The sequence below is a fragment of the Canis lupus genome, chromosome 9, assembly GCF_011100685.1.
Source record: "Canis lupus familiaris isolate Mischka breed German Shepherd chromosome 9, alternate assembly UU_Cfam_GSD_1.0, whole genome shotgun sequence".
NCBI lineage: Eukaryota > Metazoa > Chordata > Mammalia > Carnivora > Canidae > Canis > Canis lupus.
In genome coordinates, this window is record NC_049230.1 from 25084709 (window position 1) to 25112529 (window position 27821).

A 27821-nucleotide genomic window follows, 5' to 3' on the forward strand; every position below is an offset into this window, starting at 1 on the left:
ATGGCGGAGAGTCCAACTGAGGAGGCGGCGACGGCGACGGCGGGCGCCGGGGCGGCGGGCCCCGGGGCGAGCGGCGTCGCCGGTGTTGTTGGCGTTAGCGGCAGCGGGTTCGGGCCGCCTTTCCTGCCGGATGTGTGGGCGGCGGCGGCGGCGGCGGGCGGGGCCGGGGGGCCGGGGAGCGGCCTGGCTCCGCTGCCCGGGCTCCCGCCCTCGGCCGCTGCCCACGGGGCCGCGCTGCTTAGCCACTGGGACCCCACACTCAGCTCCGACTGGGACGGCGAACGAACCGCGCCGCAGTGTCTACTTCGGATCAAGCGGTGAGCCGGGGTTTTTCCTCCCCCAGCCCCGAGCTCCGGGGCTCGACCTTCCCCGCCCCCCCTTTTCCCACTACACCCCCCACCTCGCCCGCTGCCTCGCGCCTCCCTCGCGGCGGCCCAGCTCCAAGGCCCACGTCTTGCCAGCCCAAAGCGTCGCGATCCAAGTCCCCTCTCCCCCCCGCCCGCAGCTCCACACGCACCAAACCCCTCCTCGCTTGCCCAGGTCCGACCCCGCCCCTCGGCTACCTCCCGGGAGCCCTCCCGTCTCCGTGCCGGACACCCTCCCCCACACCTCCCGCCCGAAACCCGACCCTTTCGCGCTTCAGCAACACCCCCTCCCGCCTTCCGCGCCGCCTCTCTTCCCCCCTTCCCCACTCCAGCCTTGCTAGATGCTGCCCGGAGGCCCCACCCATTGGCCCCCCCTCCCCGCGTCGTCTCCTCCCGAGCCCCGTTTGTAACACACGTAGAGAGAGAGCTTGCCTTCCGTGGCTTCAGAGTCGAGGCCAACGTTTCTTTTGATTCCCCATCTCCGCAAGCCGTCTCCCCAAATCTGGATCGCTTCCCTTACATACCCGCAATCTCCCCTTGAACCACTTCTCCAGAACCCCAAAGCTATCCACTCTCACACCTGTTCCAGCAATGCAGGCTTTTTCCCCCACCCAGCCTCACTCTGGCTTGTATTATCCCACTCAAGACTTTCTTGTATTTTTTTCCTCTCGCTCATCTGGTTTAGTTTTCTGTAGCAAATATACCTAATTCAAATACAGGAACAAAGACCCAAGTCCTTTCTGTGCTTATTTCTTGGGTGACTGATCTTAGATCCTATCATTTAATAGATAATGTTTCTGCAAAAATGCTTAGCGTAGTACTTAACTGCATAGGAAAAGAGTAATGCTTTTGAGCCGCTATTCAGCCTGAAACCTGTTTCCTGATGACCAGTCTCTGCCTCTCCTCATTCCTGCCCCCCCTCATTGCAGCCATCCTCAACTAGGTGATCTCACCCACACACACACACACACACACGCTGCAAGTCCCTTCAGATGTCTCTACCTACCTTTCAAGGTTGTAATAAAAATTAAGCAGCACATTGTGTGTAAAGTACCTGGCCCAGTGCCTGACACAGATGCCAGCTCCATCAGGGTCACCACCTCTAACTTCAGAACCTCAGCACTCCCTTCTACTCCTGTTCTCCATCCACTTCAGTCTGCCAATCCTTATTTCTACCTTTGAGTTCTGCCAATACTTCTTTCTTCTGCTCTCCCACTTGTTTGCAGTTTATGTCCCTATGTGCCCTGCCGAGTCTTTTCCCACCTAGAATGTCCTTTAGACCCTAACTCACAACTGATGGATTCTGTGGTAGCCACTACATGTCATTTTTCAGATGTGGGACTCTCAGCAATTGCGGAGGGTACCTTCTCCAGTCTGAAGCGATCTCTACACTGTCGGTGTTTTGGGCAAGAAGACCATTATTGCTTTTTGCTAGCTCACTTGCTTTGTGTATTCCTCTGACCAATAATGGCTCACTGTATGGTTTATGGGATTCATTTTTTTAGTGGAGTTGATTATGTCTTCCCAGTTACTGAACAGTCTTCATTTAGCATTCAGTTGTAGTACCTGGGAATCTCGGAGGTGGGGAGTGAATGAATTGCCCTGTGGGAGGAAGAGAGTAAATGGGATGTGGCTTTTCCAGGGTGACATCTGATGCCACTGGGATCTCTGATTTTTCCCCCCTCCTCCTGAGGAAACAATGCCCTTTTGATAGTAATTTGCTCTCTGCTTGCCTGACAAGTACTCAGCTGAGATTTCTCAGCCAACAAGACAGTGCAGACGTTTGTGGTACCAAGCACCACTTTCTCAAGCCCTGGCCTCATTGAGGTGTAACAACTGTCCTGCTCAAGGGATTCCCCTTTTTTCCTCTCTCTCCCTCACTCCCTTCCCTACCTCCTCTTGATGTTATACAGGGATATCATGTCCATTTATAAGGAGCCTCCTCCAGGAATGTTCGTTGTACCAGATACTGTTGACATGACTAAGGTATGTAACTTGGAGGGGGTTGGGGACTATTGGGAAATTGGGTCCAGAAAGATTATTCAGCTCACATTTCTGATTACGTAAATGAATAAATTAAGATCCCAAGAGAGTAAGTGGCTTGCCCAAGGTCACACAGTGAGGTGGAGCAGAGCCTTGAACAGGTGTCTTTTATTCAGGTGCCAGTAGGTCTGGTTGGCTTGGAAAATCCCTGTTTATGCCTCTTGTCCCAGATTAACTATTATTAGGGCCACTCATTCACTCTCAAAAATGCTCCACTTGGGATGTTAGGTTATATAGTCATCTTATTCATTTTTCTACTCAATTCTTCCCCTACCCTGTCACTCTGGACTCAAGTATGGTGCTCTAAGTCTGATGCAGAGAAGGTTGGGCATGAGGCAAACCTGAGTGAATAGAGTTTATACTCAAAGGACCTTGTTCAGACTTCTTGTCCTAACTGGTTGTTTTGGGGTTTTTTTTCTTAACTTTTTTTTTTTTTTTTTACTTATTCATGAGAGACACAGAGAGTGAGAGAGAGAGGCAGAAACACAGGCAGAGGGAGAAGCAGGCTCCATGCAGGGAGCCCGACGTGGGACCCGATCCCAGGTCCCCAGGATCACGCCCTGGGCCAAAGGCAGGCGCTAAACCACTGAGCCACTCAGGGATCCCCTAACTGGTTGTTTTTGTGGGGTTTTTTTGTTTTGTTTTAAGATTTTATTTATTTATTCATGAGAGACACAGAGAGAGAGAGGCAGAGACATAGGCGGAGGGAGAAGCAGGCTCCGTACAGGGAGCCCGATGTGGGACTCAATCCCAGAACCCCAGGATCATGTCCCGAGCCAAAGGCAGAGGCTCAACCACTGAGCCACCCAGGCATCCCTAACTGGTTGCTTTTTTTGTTTGTTTGTTTTGTTTTAAAGATTTATTTATTTATTTATTCATTCAGAGAGAGAGAGACAGGCAGAGACACAGGCAAAGGGAGAAGTGGGCTCCATGCAGGGAGCCTGATGAGGGACTCGATCCCAGGTCTCCAGGATCACGCCCCGGACTGCAGGCGGCGCCAAACCGCTGCGCCACCGGGGCTGCCCAACTGGTTGCTTTTGAATGTCCTTTCTACTCCAAAGACCATTCTTGTCTTGTCCTCCATACACAAACACAGAGAAGGCTGAAATTCCCCTGGCATAGATGCCTAGGCCTCTCTGTCATTGAGCGCTCTACCCTCAGAAGTGAATTTTTCACTTAAACTAATGTTGGGAAGAAATCAAGATTTCCTAAATCTAATATTGTTTAAATGAAAACTCTTCCATGGTTTCAGATTTCTTACGGTAAAAGTTCTGACTTTGTAGTGTAGATATGTGTATTTTGTTTTGAATAAGTTTCCCTTAAATTGATTTTTTTCTTTTTTTTTTTTTTTTTTTTGTGGTTAGAAATATTTTTCCTGGGACATCTTGTCCAGTCAAGTATCAGTGTTAATATGCTAGTCCCTAGGGTCCCAGAATTGATGTCCTGTTGATGCCATTTGAGCTTGCTATTCCAAATGCCTGAGGGCTGAAAGATATTCCTGGGTGCCACCAAGGGCAGAGTAGGGACTGAAGCATTGGATTGCTGGTCCTTTTTCGTCTTGCTGCTTAAATTCTGAGCAGACTTAAGTGGCTAGCAGCCTTTGTAGGAGAAGAAATATAACGGGGTCAGTTCAAGTTCTCTTCCTTTCAGGAGGGGAAAGCTTGTTCAGTGATCCTGGTTGGAGGACAAAAGTTGAGTGTTCTAAGTGCTGCCGATTTTTTTTCTTTTTAAGTTAACCAACAGTGTTGGGAAGATTTCTGGTGATGGTCTAAGGGCTCCAAATGGACCCTGAGTTTTCCCCGTTTTTTGTTTTTTGTTTTTTTTTTTGGTATCTTTGACACAGCTGACTGCTGCCTGAGCTACATCCTCCCACAGTAGGCTTGCTTCTTTGTGGAGGCAACAGAGACCCTAGGCCTCCATCACAACCCTCAGCTCTGCACTGTAAACTGGCACTGTGGCCGCCAATCCCTTTGCTCTTTTCCGTTCATCTTACTCCCCTTTGTGCCTCCTAAATGGAGGGTGGGGTTGCCTCAGACACATGATTAACCTAGGCAAATCCAAACAGACATGCTCAGTAAAAGTATATATTAGATTCTTAAAACTAAACGGGCTAGGATAATATTTTACAGTTGCATATTTTAGTTGGTGCAGTGGTGTTCCATGTATATTTGTTACATGTAACACTGATCAGGGAAGTCTTAAAAAAAAAAAAAAAAAACCTATGCTGTCACAGGGAGTTTTAAGGGACATTCAGGGTGATTTTTGACTACATTCAGTTTTCATCTTGGGCTCTAACTTTAGACGTTAACCACTGAGTAAGATGCCACTCCACCGTAATGGGATTTCTTAAAATTCCAAACATATTTATTAGTATGAGTGAGTACAGGCTGTTCATTCCGCATGGTGAGGATATGGAATGATATACTAGATGAAGGTCCTGCTGCTGGTGTGGGTAGCAAGTGGAAGCCAGGAGGGGTTGGGATGGGACATCACCTCACAATTTTGAGATGGGGTTTTATTTTGCAGATTCATGCATTGATCACAGGCCCATTTGACACTCCTTATGAAGGGGGTTTCTTCCTGTTCGTGTTTCGGTGTCCGCCCGACTATCCCATCCACCCACCTCGGGTCAAACTGATGACAACGGGCAATAACACAGTGAGGTTTAACCCCAACTTCTACCGCAATGGGAAAGTCTGCTTGAGTATTCTAGGGTAAGAGGAGACTTCTAAGTGGCCAAGTTGGTTGTTAGCAAATAATTACTCTAGGCCAGCCTTTATCAACCGGGGTTCCTCATCTGAACCACAGAACCCAGAAAATGATTGGAGTGACTGTTTCCTCAATTTTCCCCAGGATGGTACGTGATTAGTATCATTCTAAGTGCAAAAGAGAGAAGTTCATGTATGACCTACAATGGATGCCTTAGTGAAGTGGTTCTCCCTGACCAGCAACAGCACTTGGAGAGCTTGTAGCCCTACAGATTCTGAGGGTCCACCCTAGACGTACTGTATCAGAAACTCTAGGGGAGGGCTTAGCAATCTGTGTTTTACAAGCTCTCCCGGTGATTTCTGGCGCATACTTCAGCTTGAGAACCACTCCCTTAGGGCATCAGGGCTTCATTCTCTCCTGAACAGGTTGAGAAAGGCTGCAGATCTGTGCCATTTAAGATTGTGGGTGTCTTGTTTCTGAGTCTCTCAATGAGTGGCTTTGGAGGCGGCGGTGGTGATGAAGATGATCATGATATTTTAACAACTGAATGAAAAACGTCTAAGGTTGGAAATCATATCAGATAAGAAATCCAAGTTTCAAGTACATTTTGTTTCTGGGTGCTACTGAGATTTTGCTTCATGCGGTTCTCACTCGCTCCCTTTTAACTGCCTTTGGGGGCTAAAAATTCAGAATGGAAACAGTGTCTTCTGGATTGGCGGTGTTTGTGTGGTCTGAGTTTCCCTGGGGCAGAGGACAAGTGCAGGTTGAAGTTGGGAGAGTTGCCAGAACTGGTGATACCTTTTTCTTTCCTGTCCAGCATATTTCCAGGTGTGTGTGGGGAAAGGCAGCTGACCCAAACTGGAGACAGGAGTTATTTTATTTATTTATATTTTTAATCTCTCAGACCCAGGGACATGTTCTGTGGTGGTGGCAGTGAGGAAGTCCTTCAAAGGAGGTTGTCCTTAAAGCGGTCCTTTATGTTGTTAGGGTTTTTATCTGGTAGGATAGTGGTAGACATAGCCCACAGTGGTGAGGATATTCACTTGTTGTTTCTACATGACATTTGTTTGTGATAGCGTTTTTGTACTAGGTTCTCCATTGGGCCAGTATAAAACGATTTTGAGCAAACATCAGCTCACAGTAGAACCAGGGAAAGTAAGACGGCGGGGTAGGAGTAGCAGAAGTGTTTTGGGTGGAAAATAAGCTACCCTGAAATTGAACATTAACCACAAGAACTCACAGGATAGAAAATTCCCATGTGTTCCTAGTTGACTCTTCCATCAGCCTCAGTCCTTTCCTTCCTACTTAGAAAAAAAGATTGGGGCTGCCTGACAAAAGAAATGTAATGAAAATTTACATTGTTGGCTTGACTCCCGGAGTATGTGGAGTCTTAGCACAGGACCTGGCGTTCCTGGAGGAGCAGAGCTGAGGGGAGCAGGCTGAGAGGTTCTGAAGAGCAAGCCTTGGTGGTGAAGGTGGTGATGGTGATGATGAGCTTGCTGTGCCACACTACTTAACTGGGCTTTCCTCGAGTTAATAGGAAGAGGGAATGGGCCAGTTAACTTGAGCAAGCCAGTCATAGCTTAGGTTGTGTTCCACTTCCAGATCAGGTGCCTCCTCTTCAGTTAATTGAGCTAAAAAGAAATGTCATGAATGTCCAAGCTGCCCTCCCTCTGCCTAGTACTCGATCAGGTATATGGAAGAGAGGAGCAATTTTGGTGCTTCTCTTTTATTCAGGATGGTTTCCATATGTTATTTCAGACCCTTCGCAGTCTAGAAGTGCCCCTAACTCCCCTCCCTGTCCTCTGGCAGAGTTCCATGGTCTTCAGAGAGCCTGACATTCTTCAGGGGCTGGCTACAGAGCAGGACCCTGGTCATCAAACCCCACCCACTGCCCCTGACCAGGTGCCTTCAGGCCACCCCCCTATGCACCACCCCCTCCGTGCCTCTGTGCTGAGCTTCTCTCCCCTCACCCCTTCACCACCCCTAAATAAGCCAGCTCCAAGATCCACAGAGCTTAACACTTAGATTGCCTTTGGTGTTTTCTTACCTTATTTATTCCATTTTGATGAATAGAACCTTCCCTGGCTACTGTTTCTTTCCTAGGCCCAATGAAAATCCCTTCAAAGTTTTCTTGCTTGCTTTACCCTCTTTCCTTTTGTCCCACTTGATAAGAGGATTAGGCAGTTGACTGATTTCTGGTCAATGAGGGTGAGAGACAGGCTGGGAAATTCCAGAGCATTAATAGTGAAAGAGAAACGTTGACTCACTGACTTACTGAGCGGGTGCTGCCAGGGCCCAGGGTGCTGGTGCACTAGTCTTTCTGTGGTGGCCTCCACCATCACTCTCGGCCTCACCCTCTTCCCTCCCTCTGCTGTTTTGCAGTACGTGGACTGGCCCCGCCTGGAGCCCAGCCCAGAGCATCTCTTCTGTGCTCATCTCCATCCAATCCCTAATGACTGAGAACCCCTATCACAATGAACCTGGCTTTGAGCAGGTAAGGCCAGAGGGGCCAGCTGGGGAGTAGAAGATGGGGTTTGAAGAGATCTGAGAGGTCTGCTTAAAGGTCCCATTTGTTTGCTTGCTTGTTTGTTTAATGTCACCATAGGAGAAAAAAGGAGTTGGTGTGTGTTCCTTAAAAATGATTTTTTTTCCTTGTAAGTTACAATAACAATGTCCAGTTATTTCCATTTGACTTGTGTTATCTACAAGGTGGGAATCAGTAGAGTCATCTGGACACTAATTCTAAGCCTGCTTTGGGGGCTGTTGCAACTGGTGGGTTTTGTATATGTCCATCCTCCAGTATCCCTTTAAGGTACTCCCTGTAGTGACTACTGCTCAGCTAGGTGTTTACAAAGTTCTGAAGAGCCAAAGGAGCTAGTCATCAGCTAGGGGAAGAATATTTTAGTCAACGCTGCCAAAGAGAAGGGAGAGGAGAGTTGCATTTTCCAGGGGTGTGCTATATGCCAGCCGCTGTCAAATTTTTATATATGATAACTATATGTGTGTGTGTATGTGTGTGTGGAATATATAATATTCCATTTAAGCTTTACACTAATTTGAGGTAGGGGCAGCTGGCAGGCTCAGCTGGAAGAGCCTGCATCTCTTGATCTCAGGGTTGGGAGTTGAAACCCCATGCTGGGTGTGGAGATTACTGTTGGGGTAAATGTTATCCCCATTTTCAGATGAGGTGATGGTGACATGGAGAGGTTAGTTCACTTTCACAAAGATACATAGATCATGGTAGAACCCAATATTGGCCTAGGAGCCCAGAGTTCTTCCATCCTTTCAAAATGCCTGCCAAGATTACTTGGGAAAGAATTCCAGTGATCATCCCCAAAGATGATAATTCTGTCTAGGTGGTTAAAACAGTTTAATTTTCGCACTATTTGAAATAATGATGCCATTCCTGGTTCATTTATCGACCGGAACAGCAGGGAATACCCTTTAAGTATGAACAACAAAAGTTATTCCCAAAACCACCTTTCCAAACAAATAGTGTATTTGATTTTAGGATTAGGTAGAAATGGAAAAGGAACTCATTTGCTAACCAAAGAGCTGATTTTAGGGTCTTTCCTTTGGGAATTTAAGAGATGGGACATTGATTCTTAGTACTCCCAAACATTATTGGTTCACAGCCCCTGGTGTCTAGGTGGCTTTTTCACAGCTCCCCAGGCAGACGGAAGTGCCTGGCTGTTCTGTTTATTAAGCAGTTAGGTCCAAGGGGAGGAGGGCGGGGAGTGGGGGTGAGTGGGTGACGGGCACTGAGGGGGACACTTGACAGGATGAGCACTGGGTGTTATTCTGTATGTTGGTAAATTGAACACCAATAAAAAATTAATTTATTAAAAAAAAAAAGCAGTTAGGTCCAGACAACTTCTTTCTTAAATAACTAAAATGGTTTAATGACAGGAAGGGTACACTTGTTGGATACCACACAACTTTGAAGATCTTGGAATCCAATTGGATCCACCACCCTCATTACTCTTCCCTACTGTTTATGTATGCTGCTTGCTATTTACCAGAGTAGTGATTGACAGTCCAGCTTCACAAAGATAATGTGTCATTGAAAGGAATATCATGCAGTCTAATGTCAGAACTGACCCACTGAGCTCAAGTTAGTGGTTCTCACAGTGTTTGACAGGTGGTGAATACTGTGGTTTTCCTCAAAAAGTTTAAATCCCCAGCACCCCTGTGATCTCGCTGTGGTGCATTTTGGAAACCATGGTGGTAAACTGAGGGTATGTTATCTCTTTCCTGCTCATGATGTATTTCAGTCAGGGCCCAAGGTTCTGGTTGCTGGGTTGGTGATGAGGAGGAGCATTGAAGAGTAAAGGAGGAGTTAAGAGATTGGAAGACTGTACCCCCTTCCATTTATACCCACACATTCATAATGGCTTTCTCAGCGTTGGAGTCTTCTTTTGGAAACTTCAAGTTTTACTTCCAATAGAGTCATAGTAGTTGATTTGAGTAATGATGGAACCCTGCAGAATAAAAGGGAGTTGGCTGGGAAGCATCCAGATATTTATAGGGTTTTTTACTGAGACTCCTATTGACATGTTTATGTTTTTGTCCCACCACCATTCTTAACATTGGGTTCTTTCCCATAGAATCTTTACTTCGGAGGCCTCTCATTTCAGCCTTAGGAAAATTTGATGTGTCTAGTTGGCTGCTTACAGGTTAAGTGACCTCTAACAGAGGATGGGTATTGGCATGCATGGGGGGAGGTTGATGATCTCAAAAATAAAAACTGAGTTGGGAAAAACAAAAAAAAACAAAAAAACTTGAGTTGGATCTTCATGGATCTGCCATATAGTTGGAAAGGTACCCTTGTTTGCTTGGGTCACATACACCATATTAATCCTGAAGCCTCCTCCTATTTACTTTTTCTTTGCCTAAATTTTGTTTTGGACACCCAATGTCCTTTACATTACAGGAGAGACATCCAGGAGACAGCAAAAATTACAATGAATGTATCCGGCATGAGACCATCAGAGTGGCGGTCTGTGACATGATGGAAGGAAAGTGTCCCTGCCCTGAGCCCTTACGGTATGTGTGTGCCAAGAGCACCCACTTGGCACTGGGTATTACTGTTGAAGATTTAGCTGGTTCATACCATTGAGAACCTTTGAGTCAAAATCCACTGTTGGGCACCAGAGATCAGAAAACGAAAGCTGTGTGGTTCATGCTTTTTTAAAGAGTGGTGGCGGGCAGCCCCGGTGGCGCAGCGGTTTGTCGCCGCCTACAGCCTGGGGTGTGATCCTGGAGACCCGGGATCGAGTCCCACATCGGGCTCCCTGTGTGGAGCCTGCTTCTCCCTCTGTCTGTGTCTCTGCCCCTCTCTGTGTCTATGAATAAATAAATAAAATCTTTAAAAATAATAATAAATAAAGAGTGGTGGCTGAGGGTCACTTGGAAATTCAGAGAGCTGTTTGATTCTAGGAGAGTGCCAAGCCTAATGGAAAAGACATAGTCCACACCCTTAGGGAGACTCCAATTTGATGAGCGCCTGGACCTGTTGAAGATCCTTACTGTTCTACAGCCAAATGAGGTGTAGAGCCCTTCACAACAAATCTATTTCTCAGTGTTTGAGTTTATTTGTAACTGTTCAAAGTAGATGAACAAAGTCACAGTTATCAAAACAACCTTTTGGAAGAATTTTGAGTAAGGTTTGGGATTAGTGATGGCCTATGAAAAACAAATGAGATAGAGTCACAAGTTGTGAAGTTGGGATTTAAATGGTCAGTATTAATGGTTATCCTTGTTTGTTTGTTTGTGTGTTTGTTTATTTATTTCATGAGACAGAGACACAGAGGGAGAAGCAGGCTTCACTCAAGGAGCCTGATCTGGGACTCGATCCCGGGACTCCAGGATCACGCCTTGGGCAGAAGGCAGGTGTTCAACCGCTGAGCCACCCAGGCATCCCGGTTATCCTCCTTTAATAATACCTAAGGAATACGAGAAATCACCTTCGGTCATCATCTATTCCTTTTTCCATTTTCCATTGAAAGATCTTTGTGAGGGGTGTACCTGGGTGACCCAGTCGGTTAAGTGTCCAACTCTTGGTTTTAGCTCAGGTCATGAGATCAAGCCCCATGTTGAGTTTCACACTGAGCATAGAGTCTACTTGAGATTCTCCTTCTGCCCCTCCTTGTTTTGCTCCCTCTCTCTCTAAAATAAATAAATCTTTAAAGAAAAGAAAGAAAGGTCTTTGTAGGATATCACATCCGGGCTTGGGAGCTCTATTTGATTTGGCAGTAAGTTAGATGGTAAAGGGATGATCCCGTGCACACTGTGTCTCTAACTTCAGCTTCTCTGCTTGTTCTCCAGAGGCGTGATGGAGAAGTCCTTTCTGGAGTATTACGACTTCTATGAGGTGGCCTGCAAAGATCGCCTACACCTTCAAGGCCAGACTATGCAGGTAATGCAGCCCCTGCCACTAAGGCCAAAGGCTCTGCAGCAGACCATGTAAAATCCCCCACAAGGATAGCCTCTGCATCTCTTAAGAGAATTCAGAGCCAAAGGGATCTTGGTTCATCTGAGTCTCTATAGCCCAGAGAGGAGACAAATGTGTCTCATTCTTGTGGAGTTGCTTCTGTCTTGGCATAAACTAGATGTTCATAAGTAGAGTCTGAACCATCCTTTGTAGCTCAGAAGGCCTGCCCTTCTTAGTAGTCTTTTCAAACCAAGAACATTCAGCCCTCTCTGAATCTTAGTGATTATAATGGTGAGTTCTCTACTGGAGTTCTGTCCCTAGCTCAGAAGGGTACTCGGAGAACAAGGCCCAGGAAAACACTGGGTATGTGGTGTTATATGTTGAAAGATTGCTGTTACAAATGACAGTAAGTGGTTGTTTACTCTCTGCCTCAACCGGAGAAATGTGTATCCACTTCCAATAGGAATACAGGATTGATGCTTGTTTTAAAGAGGAGATTCTAAAAAATAATAATAATAATAAAGGGATTCTTGGGGGGAGCCTGGCTGGCTCAGTCACTAGAGCATTTGACTCTTGATCTCAGGGTTGTGAGTCTGAGTCCCACCTTGGGCCTGGAACCTATTTAAAAAAATAAGAGGAGATTCTTATTAAACCAAATTGTAAATGGGCTCAAATATAAAAAAATGTGGTTGTTAAGAGAGTGAGACTCCTCCTGTCCCTAAGGACTAGTTCTTATGTTTTTTTGGCTCATTTACTCATGGTCTTGCTTAGAATTGTATGGACTTGGATGAGTGACTGAGGCCTCTTGAGGTTCTCTCCATTTCTTGCTGAGATGCTTTGCCCACCCAGGCTCCCCCAGCAGCATTTACTGCAGTAGCAGTAAATGTGTTCTGTCCTCAGCTGCTGCTTAGAAATAGTAGTTTCCCTGTCCTTCCTTCAAGGACTTCCCCACCCATCTGCCACATGAAAACTCAAAGGGCAAGGGCGCCTGGCTGGCTCTGTCAGAAGGGCATGTGACTGTTGATCTTGGGGTTGGAAGTTTGAGCCCCACGTTGCATGTAGAGATGACTTTAAAAAAACAAAACATGGGATGCCTGGGTGGCTCAGCAGTTGAGCATCTGCCTTTGGCTCAGGGCATGATCCTGGGATCCGGGATCGAGTCCCACATCAGGCTCCCTGCATGGAGCCTGCTTCTCCCTCTGCCTGTGTCTCTACCTCTCTCTCTCTCTCTCTCTCTGCCTCTCATGAATAAATAAAATCTTTAAAAACAAGACAAGGGATCCCTGGGTGGTGCAGCGGTTTGGCGCCTGCCTTTGGCCCAGGGCACGATCTTGGAAACCCGGGATCGAATCCCACGTCGGGTTCCCTGCATGGAGCCTGCTTCTCCCTCTGCCTGTGTCTCTGCCTCTCTCTCTCTCTCCAACTATCATAAATAAATAAAATTTAAAAAAATAAATAAATAAAAAATAAAAACAAAACAAAACCTCAAAGAGCAAGGCCCTTTCAGGGTTAACTTGCTCCTGACCCCTTTTGCAGAGTATATCATATGTGATGCCTGCCATGGTTCGTTCCCCATCAGGAATTCTCATTCCTGCTATTCAAAAGCATTTCCCAATATTCACTCTGTGGAGGAAAAATAACTCATGATCAGAGAAGGAAAGGGAAGAGCGAGCAGCATCTGGGGAGGAGGGACGTGGGTAGAAATGGAGCCAAGGATGAAGAAAGGAAGATTTGAAAAAGTAAGTTTGGAGTTCAGCCTTTGGGGAGTGTAACTTTTGGAAGTGAAAAGTGTGGGCTGTAATCACAATGACTATGACTTGTGTACACTGGTCCCTAATCATGAGGGTGATATGTGGGCAGAAGTGTGGAAATAGTTAAATGTGGAAGAAGCAGAATGTGAGAGGGAAAAATGGTGTACCTTTTTGTGACTCTCAAGGAAAGATGTCTCCACTTGTCTAAACCCTGCCACGTGCTACTTTTGTTGCCATATTCTCTACAGCATTTTAAGTTCTTTTGTTTATCTCCTCTACTCCAACCCTAGTTGTTTTTGAGACTTTCAGAACAGTTAACCCTTTACTACAAAATGTCTGGAAATCTTTGATCTAGAATAACAAGGACTAGGATCAAGGCTGGGTGGCCCTGGAGCGATGCCTAGAAACCTGACAGGATGGTAGTGACTGATCTCTCTGAAAGAGTGTATGGGTGCTTATCTAGTTCTGAAAGTCAGAACTCCTGAGTACTAGACCCGCCCATGATGTTGGAAAGACAAATTACCCTTTTGGATAGAGGGAAAGCAGAATAATATTTCCCTTGTATGTCTTTTAGGAAGTTAATTGAAAACACAGACATACTTAATGATTATAGTTCTGGTCTTGAATTTCTGTTTCTTACCTATGTCGTCTTCCCCGTGACCCCCTTCTCCACATTGGCTCACTTTCAGGGAACACCAGCACATTTTAATGTTGGCCCAAGCCAGATCTATCTGGGGTGGTAAACGTGCCATAATATTCCTCGTCAGAGGGTATGCGATCTGCGGTCAGGGACTGTAATGCCATAGCCTCTTCTAGTCTCGTGCCTGGGAAGTTGAGCGAGTCCAGCACGGGCCCAAAGCTGCACTGTCTAGGATGAGCTGCCCAGATGAGAATCTTCCATCCCGCTTGTCTCCTTTCCCCCACAGGACCCTTTCGGAGAGAAGCGTGGCCACTTTGACTACCAGTCCCTCTTGATGCGTCTGGGACTGATTCGTCAGAAAGTGCTGGAGAGGCTCCATAATGAGAACGCCGAAATGGACTCTGATAGCAGTTCGTCTGGGACAGAGACAGACCTGCATGGGAGCCTGAGGGTTTAGACCCTGCTCCCCTCTCCCCTCCCCCCACTCAAGAGTCCCAGCCAAGTCCCTCCCCCCCACCCCAGGGACGGAGAGGCACTGTGTATCTCCCTCCAAACGTGACGTCATCCCGCAAGATGGCAAGAACCAAGCCAGCTCGGATCCCAGGGCGCAGGAGTGGGGAGGCTCTTCCGCTCTGACCTCCCCGGCTCTCCAGCCCCCAGGGCTGTTCATCCCGTAGCAGGGGCCACGGTACCTATGCAGGAGCACCTCCAGGGCGAGGGCCTCTGGCAAAAACAAAACAACCGACACACCTCTGCACAGGGCCAGCTCCTTAGGGACAGGTGGGGGATAGAAGCCGGAAGTCCAGGAGGGAGTGTGCCCGAATGCTTTATGGGGATATCTGGAAGGGAGCTCTGGGTGGGGGGCTGTCTGTGACACTTAAGCAGTCTGGGTGGTTGTCTGTCTGCAGTCTTGAAGCAGGGCTTCCCGATGCCCTTTTTTCTCCCTGCCTCCTCTGCCCTTACTTCCCATGGGCCAGCATAATTTTGTTTTTCCTAATTTATAGTCACTGTTCTAGACAGACCAAAGAGAAGGAACAGTGGTGGAGTCTAGGCTGCTGATCAGTAAGCTTTACCTAGCACCTGAGCACCTTTCTCCTCTGCCCCCCACCCCCCATTCCCTCGCCCATTTCCAGATTTAAGACAGAAGGTAAATGTGACCAGGACTGAACCGAGGTCTTGGTAAAGCCTGCACAGGCAGCACGAGAAGCTGATTTTGTTCCCGCAATCACTGATTTGAAAAGTTCCCAACACAGCCAGCCGCTGTGTGTGGGGAATGAGAGCCACTATGTAGAATAGTCTCAGATTTTCGTAAATCCTAGCCACGATGAGGGGGTTCCCCTGGGGGCGGGGTGCAGTGGGGAGACCAACGCTAGCCCTGTTGTGTTCTGTTTGGCTGTCCTTGTGTATTTTTACCCCAGCCTCCAGTGCCCCCCCCCCCCCTTCACTTCAGTGCCCAGGAACGCGTGGGGAGCAAGGGTCGCCAAGGGCAGAGGGACTGGGGCTGGGACTCTGGGCTCTTCCTGCCTCCCTTCCTTCCCCCACCCCCCCTGCTGCTCTGTCACCGGCTCCCATGGGCATTCGCCTGGCTGTGTTGCTTCTCTGTATCTAGCTGCAGTGGTCCTTTAGTGGGCTGGCTCAGAAAAATGTGCTTTAGGCGCCCCATTGTACTGGGCACCAAGGAAATCCAGCCTTCCCCTTTTTGGTGTGTTCTCCCCCATACTTTCCAGATTCTTACTGTTATGGCTCCCAGTGGGGTGTTGGTGATCCATGTGACGCAGGGCCTCGGTCAGTATCCAGCCACGTGTAAGGGAGAGGATAACCATACCTGCCCTGCCTGCTGCTGGGGAGCCCTCTGCCCAGGGGCCGGGGGACTTCCCTGGGGGAGCTTGGGACGGGTTGAACGCAGAGGAAAATGTTCTACTTGGGAGGGCAGGAAGCAAAGAAACTGGACAGGAAGTGGGCTTGGGGAGCGGAAGTTTATCTCGGATACTTAAAACTGGGTCTCTTAATAGGGAGATTTCAGAAAGGGACCCTGCTTCCAATTTCCCTCTTCCACTCCCAGAGCTCGTACAGGGCTTAGAAGAATGCCCTTGGTCTGTTGGTCCAGTGGTCGTCTGTCATCCATTTAAGTGTTCCCACTTTCAAGTGACAATCCTCTCCTTGGCCCTGCCGTGGGCAGAGCATGTCTGGCACACCAGCCTGACTTTTATGCCCTAATCTTGAGTTGAGGAAATATATGCACAGGAGTCAAGAGATGTCTTTATATCTGACTGTACATAAATGAAGTTTTTTTTTTTTTTTCTTTTTGGTGCAATAAAGTTTGTTTTGGCAGAAGGAGGAAGCGCCTATGGGTGTGGGAGGGTTTGTGTAAAGGGAGAATGGGATCCTCTCAACAACCACACCTCTCACCCAAGTCAAACTTGTCAGAGAAAGTGCTCAATGCTTTGTCTAGAAGCTGAAAACTAGTTACATGACGTGGGTGGAAGCAGGGCTGCTGGTGACGAGTTCCCCACCAACCAGAAGTAGAAGAGCCTCTTTTGAGACCACCTCTGGCAGTCAAGGACAGGAGTGCCATCTTGGCCTCAGTTGCTTCCAAAGGGATCCTTCTGCAGAGACTGGGAAGTGAGCGTGTCCTAGGAAGACCAGCAGATGTAGATTGTTGCTCTGGGTAAGGAAAGGGTGTCTTAGGTTCTGGGTAATCCACAGTGAACTGGGTTTTCAGATTTCTGGCACTAAAGCAGCCCTTAGGAATTCAGGACTCAGAGGATGGAGACAGCTTCATACAGCTAGCTCATCCATCACTCCCTTCCCTAGTTGCTCAAGAATTTTTGCTGCCTGGCACAGAGGCTTGTCCTCTTGGCTGACCATGTGTAGAGTGTCCTGCCAGCCTAGGCCATGTGAAGCCACGATACAGGCACGTAAGGGCCCTGGCACCAGTGAACATGGGCTCTGGCTCTTAGCTTTGCTTTGTAAGCTGGTGGCCCTGGGGAATGATTATGTCAGTTCCTCGCCTGAGATGTAAGGAGACCTTACTGAGCCTCTGAGAGTGGCTGTGAGGGGATTAGGTGTTCATAAAATGGCACAGGGTAGCTGTTCAGTAAATGATGCCCTTCCCACCACTAAGGCTAGAGGAACCTGGTGATCAGCACAGGAGGGAAAGCAAAGATGAAACTCGATGTCTTGTGGCCGCTGTTGGTTGATGGTCCTAGGTTCCGTTGTTTCTAACACCTGTTTCCTTCACACTCAGCCAGGTCCATCAGAACCCAGAAGGTCTAGAGCAAGCCAGAAGGACTGAGCGAGTGGCTCTTACTGGTCCTTTAGGGTCTGCTTGTCTGAGATAAACCTTTTTATAAGGACAAGGTTTGAATTAATGGGCTATAACTTAAGTCCCAGGGCTACAGAGACGAAACTGTCTAGCCAGGAAACAGACTGCCTTCATTCTAGACGCAGCTCTACCATGAACTTGCAGATGACCCACGCAGGTCATTTCATACGTGCTTGCTGTACTCTGTTACTCAGGTTATCCTTACTGGATAAATGAAGTTTTCTCCAGTAAAGATGCAACGTGAAGGCACTTTAAAATAAAATTATGGGTGAAGAGTATTGAGGGAAGAAAAAACTTGGAACTTTCTTTAAAAAAAAAAATAACAAAGTTATTCAGGTTTTATTCAGCAGCAGCTCCTCCTCCCCCTGCCTGCTGCTGGGGCCCATTCCACACTCCCAGAGTCAAGGGAGGGCTTCTCTGGCCTCCTCAGCCGTAATCTCCTGGGAGTAGAGGTCAGTGAAGAGAGCTGGCAGCCAGTAGTGGGCCTCCCCTGGGGCCTGCAGGTCCAGCCAGGCCAGCCCTTCCTTCAGCAGGTGTTCCTGGAGGGAAGAGTCATTTATGAAAATGGAGTTCCTGTAGGGTGGATAAATGACCCCCAAACTGCTATTCTGGCTTCAGTGGGGTTTTCACACTGAATCTACGTGAGTGCCTTCACATATTTATTTACACAACTATCCTGGAATCCCTGGTTCTGTTTGACCCTGACCTTTGCCTGTGATGTGAAAAATGCCACCAATCAATCTGTGCTGCTGGGAAAGAGGGTAAAGACAAGTAGAGTGGGACGTTGTAGAAAGAATGGAGAGCTACGGAAAGGTCCACCCTATGGCCCTAAGCAAATCCTTGATCCCTTTTGCCTGAAGCAAAATAGGAGACCACTGTTCTAATTACGGTTCTGTTTGGTTAACTTCAGTTAACTTGCGGGTAAACCTTCATGGAGAAGTTAATGGAAGGACTGTATTACTTTAGAATGGACTCAAAATTCCTACAGCTGGAATTAGGCTCAAGATGGGCTGGTTGTGCCCAATAGCATTAAACAGATGTTTGTGTTACCCCGCTTTCTAGAAGAAGTCTGTAGTTTAATTGCCTGGATAAAAAAGAAGGTATTAAAAGCCAGGGTTACACTTGCCTGCTACTCCTTCTTCACACCAGCCTTTCATTAGTTCCAAGAAACCTGTATATATAAAACGCTAACTATATAATACAGTATAATAGTATATACTTATGGATATGTAATTAAGTAGGTAACAGTTCCTTCACTCTGTATTAACAGTGTTACTTCCAATATGAACCATATGAACCCTCTGACCGGGCTCTACAGGTCGGAGGAGACAGCAGGTATTGGTGACTGGCCTACAGCAGAGTGAGAAGTCTGCCCCTGAGTGCCACCTTCAGAGGGATGCGGGGGTTGCTTCTGAGTGGTGACCGCAGCTTTCAAGGCAAGGGGCCAGCACAGCAAGGCTGCAGTTTCTGCTGATGTGCTATCTATCCACCCATCTGGGGCCCATCTCTTCTGGGCCACTCCAAAATTCACATACCAGCACTTGCCGGGCTCGCTCGGTCTCCCATTTAAGACTGGCTTTGATGTCACTGACAGTCACGTAGCCGTTTTTCTGAAGGAAAGAGGAACAGGGAGTCAGCTGACAGATTTTCCTAAGAACCCAGCATCTGCCCAACAATACCTGATTTACCCAGATCGGGGGGGGGGGGGGGGGGGGAGAACTGCCCATGGGTGAAGCCTAAGAGAGCACAGACAAAATGTTTAGGAGTCTCAGCAAAGGGAGCAAGAGAAGCAACTTTCAGGGTGACAGGTTGGGGGAAGAGTGATTTATGAAAATGGAGGTCCTGTAGGAGTGGATAAATGACCCCCAAACCTATTTTGACCTCAGTGGGGTTCAGTTTTAAAAAGTAGGGTCCCTGGTATTAAAATATTAGACTTTCTCAGAAAACTTCACGTATGGTAAAAGTTCAAGATAATTAACTGACCAGAAGAAATGGCGACAGTTCCCTGCCTCACCTTACCCATTCCCCAAGAAGAGAAGCTCCTTGCTTAGTTTTGTTCTACATTATAGAGAATTAGGAAAACTTAACATGTCTTCCCTAAATCCAGGAACAGACTCGGGGTGGGGGTGGGGTGGGGTATACTTACGGAATGGGAATGCCAAACCAGATTAAACACTGTTTTGAAGAATCCATTCATAAAGTAGTAGTAAGACCTCAATTAATCTGTCTACCCAAGAAAATACAGCTCACTGTCTGCATCTCTGTCTCCTCCACTAGACTGTAAGCTCCCTGAGAGCAGGATTTCTGGTGCCCCTCGTTCTACCCCCACAGCCTGGCCCGGTGCTCTGCACTGTAGCTGCTCAATAAATGTCTTCTAAACAAGCACAGCTCTGAGTAGTGCGTCACCTAGACAGGCTCAGCAGAAGACCTGTTCGACGGGGAGGAGGTCAGAGCTGCTTCCGAAGTCCCTCCTCACGACAATCCTGACTGTCGCCCCACCCCCGGCCAGAAAGGCACACCAGTACCTCCGCCAGCTGCAGCACCACTGTGTGATCCATGTTGAGCTCAGCTGGAACAGACTGAATGAGGTAGGTGCCACCCACGGGGATGATGCCAAAGCCAGTACCAAGCGCCTTCAGCTTCTTGATGGCTCTGATCAGGTCATCTCTGAAGTGAGGAAAAGCGGCTTCAGGACCTCTGGCAGACCACACCTAGCCACCCTGCAGTCTCGGCTCTGCCCCAGCCAGGACACCCTGACAGAAGACTAAAAGGCTGCGTAACAGTCAGTGCCGTCCGTAAGAAGGTGGGGCCAGGGGGCACCAGGCAGTGCTTGGACAAGCAAGGGAGAAAGTACAGGTATGGGGCTCTCCGCTCAGCAAACCACGCTAACCCCGAACAGAGGTCAAAAATATGCCCATGGGAGCCCATCAGGAAATGTGAATGAATGAGCTGAACGCAGGAGACAAAGGGAGCTGCATGAACAGTGGCAAAACAGAAAAGGTTTCTCAAAAAAAAAAAAAAAAGAAAGAAAAGGTTTCTCCATTTTACAGAGGGCAACCCAGCTGATTACTGCCATTTGGAAAGTCAGGCCCAGTCAGGTCCGGTTAACAACTCAAATTAGGGAAAAAGAAAGTCCACAAAATGTGTAGACCATATACCCAGCTCACATACTGACAGCCTTTTCTCTTTTTTTTTTTTTCCACCTTTTCTCAAATTGAGGTCACACAGAGAAGCTGGTGAACCAGATCAACTAACACCCCACCTTCTGAGCCCAACTGTTCCCCAGCCTTCCTCAGCACGTGTGCTAGTCTCCAACCTAAGATAATCTCAAGATTAAGCCCCAAGTATGTTACAAAATAGTAATACACATGAAAAAAAAATGCTCAGAAGAAAATACACCAAAATGTTAACAGCTGTAATCTCTTAGTTGAGAAATAATGGGTGGTTTTTTGTTCTTTATCTCTCTGTATTTTCAGTTTTCTAAAAAATATGTTTTCTGATGATAAAGAATAAAAATCATTCCTAAAGTAGCCTAGACACGTGAGCAGTAAGGAGAAGACGTCCATCTGATTTTTAAAGACCTTTCTATACTCCAGGGATTGGGAGGCAAGACCTACTGGCTGACGTCCTGTGCGAATTTGCCCCTTCCTTTTAACACCTGTTGATGTAGCTCCTCCAGAGTTATCAGACCTACAGGAGCGGGGAGGAAGGCAGATGGAGGATTACCTTTATGGCTAAGCCAAACAAAACAAAATTATAAAAACAGAGGCAGCATCATCTCTGGAAAACTATAAACACTCCCTTAACATTGAGGCTGTATCTGTTTACAGCCAATGATTTGTAACTGTTTTTTTTTTTTTCATTCTTAACTTCAACATAGTGCTTATTAAGATGACACCGCTGGATGACGATTTTTAGGTCACGTTTTGGGGGGGCATAGAAATGTGGCATCACTCCACCTTGGAGCTGCAGGACAGACCTAATGATAAAATCATAACCCAGATGCATAGTGTATCAGGGGAAAAGGTCTATTTCTTCTCTATTATTTTCTGTAATAACCAGGAGCTAAGACCGTCCTGAGTGAAGATCTCTAGAGAATAGAGACAATCATTCAAGTAACTCCATTCACACCTGGCTATGGAGACCTGCCAGAGATTGAACCACATGAAGCCGCTAAGGTGCTTCTGTAGACCTAACAGCTTCTCCAGATCTTATCAGCCTGCAGATCACAGGATGGACAAGATCACCTTTCAAGGGTTTCTCCCTTTGAGAAGTTCAAAGCCTCATCTGCAGGACTTAGCCAGCCTCACCTCCATTCCGGTGCTTCAGAGCCAGGCACACTTCGATAATCTGGACACCCAGCTCGTAATAGAAATCTCCCACGCCTAGCATCTCAGACCAAAATCCTTTTCCAGCTGAAAGACAGAAAAACAAAAGCTAAGTTATATATTAGTTTTTATGGTTTCTTATCTTTCAAAGCTAGATTAAAACATCTATCCTATGGGAAGTCTTCCCTGCCTAACCAAGCCCTTGTGCACCATTTACTACTCAGGATCCTCAAGATGGTTGAACTCTTGGAAATTCCTCCTAGGAAGCAGGCTTGGATGGCTATAAAGGGTGGGTAATCTAATTTTTTTTTTTTTGGTTTTTTTTTTTTTTTTTTTTTTTTTTTTAATTCATGAGAGAGAGAGAGAGAGAGAGAGAGAGGCAGAGACACAGGCAGAGGGAGAAGCAGGCTTCATGCAGGGAGCCCAATGTGGGACTCGATCCTGGGTCTCCAGGATCACACCCTGGGCTGAAGGCGGCGCTAAACTCCTGAGCCACCCGGGCTGCCCAAGGGTAATGTAAAAGGCATTTCTATTTGGCTCATTCTGGCTCAAAATACTATAAAAATGAATTTTCCTTTCCTGAATTATACAGTGAAATATAATGGGACATACGGTCTAACAAGGCTGAGAGGAAGAATATGCAGACCTGGCATTCAAAAATCCATTAAAGAGAACAGTTTATCAAGTAAAAAACAATACAGGTTAGAATGTAGTTATTATAGCATAATCGGACATGTTAAAAAAAAAAGTTTATAAATATGATGAGGGTGTCCAGAAAGATTATCTTACACTGTTAATAGTTATTTCTGCAACTATGGGAGAGAGTCAAATGTCTTGTACTTTCTCTTTTTCTCCTTTGTTGACTGACCCCATGATTACATGCTGCTTTCATTAAAAATATCTTGGGGTGTCTGGGTGGCTCACTTGGTTGGGCATCTGCCTTCTGCTCCAGTCATGATCCCAGGGTCCTGGGGTCGGGCCCCACATCGGGCTCTTGGGGGGGGTCTGCTTCTGCCCCTGCCCCTCCCCTCCATTCATGCTCTCTCTAATAAATAAAATCTAAAAAAAAAAAAAATTAAATATCTTTTTAATAAAGGGAAAAAATAGGGCAGCCCGGGTGGCTCAGCGGTTTAGCGCTGCCTTCGGCCCAGGGCATGATCCTGAAGACCCGAGATCGAGTCCTGCATCGGGCTCCTTGCATGGAGCCTGCTTCTCTCTCTGCCTCTCTCTCCCTCTCTGTGTCTCTCATGAATAAATAAATAAAATCTTTAATAAAGGAAAAAAATAGCTATGAAGAAACTCTACTGTAGGTCACTCAAGAAAGGGTCACGTGGGATCCCTGGGTGGCGCAGTGGTTTGGCGCCTGCCTTTGGCCCAGGGCGCGATCCTGGAGACCTGGGATCGAATCCCACATCGGGCTCCCGGTGCATGGAGCCTGCTTCTCCCTCTGCCTGTGTCTCTGCCTCTCACTCTCTCTCTCTGTGACTATCATAAATAAATAAAAAAATTTAAAAAGAAAATTAAAGAGAGGGTCACGTATGCTGGCCACTAGCCTACACACTGGCATCCCCAGTGTCCCTGTCAAACTGCTAGGCACTCACTGCAGGCCCTTCTCAGAGGGCCTTCTGGAAGATGCCCTACCTCAGTCGTCACACCTAGATGAGTTGCTGTCCCTCAGGCACCCTAGAAAAACACAACAGCCCCGCGGACAACTCCTTACAGGCCAGAGGATCCACCCCAATGGTGGCACACATGTCCTGGAACTGCACTCGGAACTCCGGATTCTTCCGGATCTCCTGCTTGTGCTTGCTGGCAAATTCCTCCAGGTTGGTCTTGAACATGTCCAACTGCTTCGACATCTGTAAGATGGACCAGGAGGAGGTTACGGGGCAGCCCCACCAAGGGATCATCAGATGGCAAAAATAAGATCCCAATCCACTGGCAGGGAAAAGGCTGAAACAACCTATCTCCTCCAGGCCTACCATTAGGCTATTTCTCGTTCCGTTTTGTTTTTTTAAATATTTATTTATCAGTTTGAGAGAGAGAGAGAGTGAGAACACTCCTGCGTGCTCCTACAACGTGGGGGAGAGCCAAAGGGAGAGATCTTCAAGCAAACTCTCCACTGAGTGCAGAGCCCAACTGGGAGCCTGATGAGCTCATGGCCTGAGCCAAAACCAAGAGTCGGACACCCAACCAAGGCACCCAGGCACCCCTACTGTTCCCTCTCTTTTTATCCCTAACTTTCCTTCGTGGTTCCGTTGTTGGCTGGGTTGGGATGCCATGTTTCCTCAATTCTAAAACACACATTTTTGGGGGCACCTGGCTGGTTCAGTTGGTGGTAGAGCATGCAACTCTTGATCTCGGAGTCTTGAGTTTGAGCCCCATGTTGGGAGTAAAGATTACTTAAAAATAAAATCTTTAGGGATGCCTGGGTGGCTCAGTGGTTGGGAGTCTGCCTTCGGCTCAGGGCGTGATCCCCAGATCCAGGATCGAGTCCCGCATTGGGCTTCTTGCAGGGAGTCTGCTTCTCCCTCTGCCTCTCTCTGTATGTCTCTCGTGAATAAAAATAAAATCTTTAAATAAATAAATAAATAAAATAAAATCTTTGGGGGCACCTGGCTGGCTCAACAGGTTAAGTGTCCTATTCTTGGTTTCAGCTCAGGTCATGATCTCAAGGTTGTGACATCAAGCCCCGCAACCGGCTCTGCGCTCAGTGGGGAGTCGGCTTGCCCTCTCCCTCTGTCCCTCCCCTGGCTTACACAGACACACACACACATTCTCTCTCAAATAAATAAACAAATCTTTAAAAAACTAAAAATAAAATCTTTGGGAAGCTTGGGTGGCATGCAGTTAAGCACCCACTCTTGGGATCCCTGGGTGGCGCAGCGGTTTGGCGCCTGCCTTTGGCCCAGGGGCGATCCTGGAGACCCGGGATCGAATCCCATGTTGGGCTCCTGGTGCATGGAGCCTGCTTCTCCCTCTGCCTGTGTCTCTGCCTCTCTCTCTCTCTCTCTCTCTGTGACTATCATAAATAAATAAAAATTAAAAAAATTAAAAAAAAAAAAAAAAAGCACCCACTCTTGGTTTCAGCTCAGATAGTGATCTCAATGTCCTGAGATCAAGCCCCACCTCAGGCTCTGCACTCACCTTGTCTCTCCCCCTCCCTCTGCCCCTTCCCACCCACACTTTGTCTCACTCTCTAAAATAAATAAAACTTTAAAAAATAAAATCTTTTAAAAATAAAAATAAAAGAGGCACCTCAGTGGCTCAGTTGGTTAGGAGTCTGCCTTCAGCTCACTTCATGATCCCAGAATTCAGGGATGAAGCCCCAAATCGGGCTCCCTGCTCAATGGGGAGTCTGCTTCTCTCTCTGCCCCTCCCCCTGCTCCTTCTCTCTCTCTCAAATAAATAAATCTTTTTTTTTTTTTTTTTAATTTATGATAGTCACAGAGAGAGAGAGAGAGAGAGAGGCAAAGACACAGGCAGAGGGAGAAGCAGGCTCCATGCACCGGGAGCCCGATGTGGGATTCGATCCCGGGTCTCCAGGATCGCGCCCTGGGCCAAAGGCAGGCGCCAAACCACTGCGCCACCCAGGGATCCCAATAATTTTTTTTTTTTTTTTTTTTTATGATAGCCACACAGAGAGAGAGAGAGAGAGGCAGAGAGACACAGGCAGAGAGAGAAGCAGGCTCCATGCACCGGGAGCCCGACGTGGGATTCGATCCGGGGTCTCCAGGATCGCGCCCTGGGCCAAAGGCAGGCGCCAAACCGCTGCGCCACCCAGGGATCCCAATAAATCTTAAATATATATATAATATGCATCCTGACTTTCGAACAGGAACATGTAAGGGAAAAAAGTAAGTAAAAATAAAAAAATAAAACACATTTTTCCCCTACATGTTCCTGTTCGAAAGTCAGGATGCATCTAACAACCAGAATGCACATCTAATGTGGTACTTTTTTTTTTTCTTTTTCCCAGAGAAACTTAGTAGAAGGAATGTGCGCCACAGAATCCATTTTGACTTGGGACACCTGAGTGGCTCAGTGGTTAAGCGTCTGCCTTTGGCTCAGGGTGCGATCCTGGAGTCCTGGGATCGAGTCCCACATCAGGTTCCCTGCAGGGAGCCTGCTTCTCCCTTTGCATGTGTCTCTGACTCTCTGTGTCTCTCATGAATAAATAAATAAAATCTTTAAAAAAAAAAAAAAGGATTCCATTTTGACTTAAAAATGAGGGAATGCAGCATTCAGAAAGAAATCTTCAGCTACTAAGAGAAAGGCTACCTAGGAGAAAAAAGGCTGGCTGGCATGAATTAGGGGTCTTGAGTTGACTGTGTTGACTTTCAGTCATGGACCTTCTTGGGAATCAACTCCAAATAAAAAATCCCAAAGGGAGAGGTGGCTCTACCAGATTTTTTCCAAAGCTAAATACAAATGGTTTGGGGCTTTTCGGACTTATTTGTAGTATTCTTCCTCTTTCCCGAATTAACAAAACCTGTGTTCTACCCACCATGGGTAACCACTCCTGGCCCAGCGTCTCCTCATTTGCTACATATTATGAATTATATCATTTCCAGTTGATTTCTGTATGTCATCTCCCCCCCCATGAGGGGGAGCTTTTGTTTCTTTTTTTTTTTTTTAAGTAAATAAATATTTACTTAATAGTAATACTAACTCTTAGAGAAGGAGAAAGAGAAAGTGGGAGTGCACAAGTGGGAGGGCCACGGGCAGGAGAGAATCTCCAGCAGACTCCTGCTGAGCGAGGAGATTACAACCTAAGCTGAAACCAAGACTTGGACACTTAACCAGCTGAGCCACCCAGTCGCCCCAGTGGGAGCTTTTGAATAGCACAGACTGTGTCTACTATCTTTCCTTAGTAAAGGATCGATTCCCTTGCTTAACTCTTTCCTCCTCTTCTTTACCACTCACAATAACTGAGTAAACTCAGGACACGGACAGAAAAGCAAACTGCAGGCACCGCACCCCATCCCTGACACATCCTTCTGGTAGCACCTAGATGTGACAGTGACGGGTGGCACAGAGTAAGCAGTATTTTCACGTTATTCTTAGGCACTTCAAGTGAAAGCCCCCAAATACCTAAATCAAACAGCTCTACCACCTACTACTCATGTAACTTGGATAAACCACCTTGAACGTCCTCAATTCTAAACCGGGAAGACGACAGTTCCCTCCGGATAGGACCATCAGGATGAATGAACATGACAGTGTATGTAAAGACAATGGACGCGTGCCTGGGGCGATGGACGCATGTAATGACTCAAAGATGCGAGCTATCACTGTTACTAGCAAGTTCCGTAAAAGATCTGAGCAGCCCAGAGATCGAGATGTGCCAAATACCTCTTCTTAGTTCAATCCAAACAATCTAGTTTACGTGAAAGGTGTTCTCTCCAGCCTCGTCGGGTCTCCCTTCCTGCCTGGAGCCCTCCAACCGACTCACCTGGGCCAGCTGGTCCTCAGCCAAGACAGTTCCTCGCTCCTTATACTTGGCCTGTCAGACAAAGAGACCAGCGTGAGGTGAGAGTGGGCGCTGGGGGGCTCCCACTCGCACTGCCTCGGATGAAGGATGAAAAGAGGGTCTCTCTTAAATGGTTTTTGTTAGGGAGAGGGATGAGGATCTAAAAGAGACGGCCCGTCTGTAGTCCCATCGGGGAACGCGGGAGTAGAGCGCTGGGGGATCTGGGGATGCTGACACTGCAATCCACCGGAAGCCGAAGACGCTCAGTTCCCCGGGACCCGCGGAGCCTGTGTCAGATTCTGATGGGGGGCGATCTGAGGGTACAGAGCTCGGCTCCGAGACTTTGCGTGTCTCTCGGGTCGGCCTTCTGCCCCTCACCTCGGCAAGCTTCTTCTTGGCGATGGCGCCAGCTCCCACCCCGCGGCGATGCATCCCCGCCCTGGGCCGGGGGCCGCCCCGCTGCCGGACCCCGGGTCTCCGCGTCCCGGGATCCGCCGCCGGCTCCCAACGCGGAAGCGCGCGGGCCGCGCGTCATCTCCGCGCGCCGGAAGCTGCGCGCCGACTTCCTGCCGCGGGGCAGCGCGGTCCCCGCCTTCCTCCGGTGGCGGGTCGGGAGAAGCCCCGCGAAGCCCCGCGAAGCCCCGCGAAGCCCGCTCTGTGTCTGCGGCGAGCTCCCCGTCCACGTGGGCGCCCGCATCCTCGCGTGTTAGCGCGGCTGCCCCCCCCCGCCCCGCCGCCGCTCAGCTCTGGC

The 27821-nt window shown here is 47.7% G+C and overlaps 2 protein-coding genes across 3 annotated transcripts; one reads left to right on the forward strand and one right to left on the reverse strand.

Annotated features, from left to right (window-relative positions):
• On the forward strand, positions 1 to 17589 carry UBE2Z (ubiquitin conjugating enzyme E2 Z). Its single transcript, XM_038547602.1, has 7 exons — positions 1 to 317; positions 2279 to 2351; positions 4935 to 5122; positions 7503 to 7614; positions 10054 to 10166; positions 11448 to 11538; positions 14231 to 17589. The coding sequence occupies exons 1-7, from the start codon at positions 1 to 3 to the stop codon at positions 14399 to 14401; spliced, it is 1065 nt and encodes a 354-aa protein (XP_038403530.1). The 3' UTR covers positions 14402 to 17589.
• Positions 17576 to 27606, reverse strand: SNF8 (SNF8 subunit of ESCRT-II). 2 transcript variants are annotated; one of them, XM_038547604.1, is made up of 9 exons: positions 27449 to 27606; positions 27053 to 27103; positions 23318 to 23456; positions 21580 to 21684; positions 20887 to 20959; positions 19795 to 19936; positions 18805 to 18879; positions 18396 to 18440; positions 17709 to 17808 (listed from the first exon to the last, which is right to left on the reverse strand). In XM_038547604.1, exons 1-8 carry the CDS (start codon positions 27500 to 27502, stop codon positions 18426 to 18428), a joined length of 654 nt encoding a protein of 217 aa, XP_038403532.1. In that variant the 5' UTR covers positions 27503 to 27606; the 3' UTR covers positions 17709 to 17808; positions 18396 to 18425. The 2 variants fall into 2 exon arrangements, with proteins under 2 accessions (XP_038403531.1, XP_038403532.1); XM_038547603.1 differs by lacking the exon at positions 18396 to 18440 and having other exon boundaries at positions 17576 to 17808.
• Between the last annotated feature and the right edge of the window lie 215 nt (positions 27607 to 27821).

Coding starts and splice junctions, on each gene's coding strand:
- UBE2Z (XM_038547602.1), top strand. CDS start 1: ATGGCGGAGAGTCCAACTGAGGAGGCGGCGACGGCGACGGCGGGCGCC. Junction 318..2,278: donor TGTCTACTTCGGATCAAGCG/GTGAGCCGGGGT, acceptor GATGTTATACAG/GGATATCATGTCCATTTATA. Junction 2,352..4,934: donor ATACTGTTGACATGACTAAG/GTATGTAACTTG, acceptor TTTATTTTGCAG/ATTCATGCATTGATCACAGG.
- SNF8 (XM_038547603.1), bottom strand. CDS start 27,502: ATGCATCGCCGCGGGGTGGGAGCTGGCGCCATCGCCAAGAAGAAGCTT. Junction 23,457..27,052: donor CTGAGGACCAGCTGGCCCAG/GTGAGTCGGTTG, acceptor TCCATCTTACAG/ATGTCGAAGCAGTTGGACAT. Junction 17,809..18,804: donor AGCGAGCCCGGCAAGTGCTG/GTATGTGAATTT, acceptor TCTTCCCTCCAG/GAACACCTGCTGAAGGAAGG.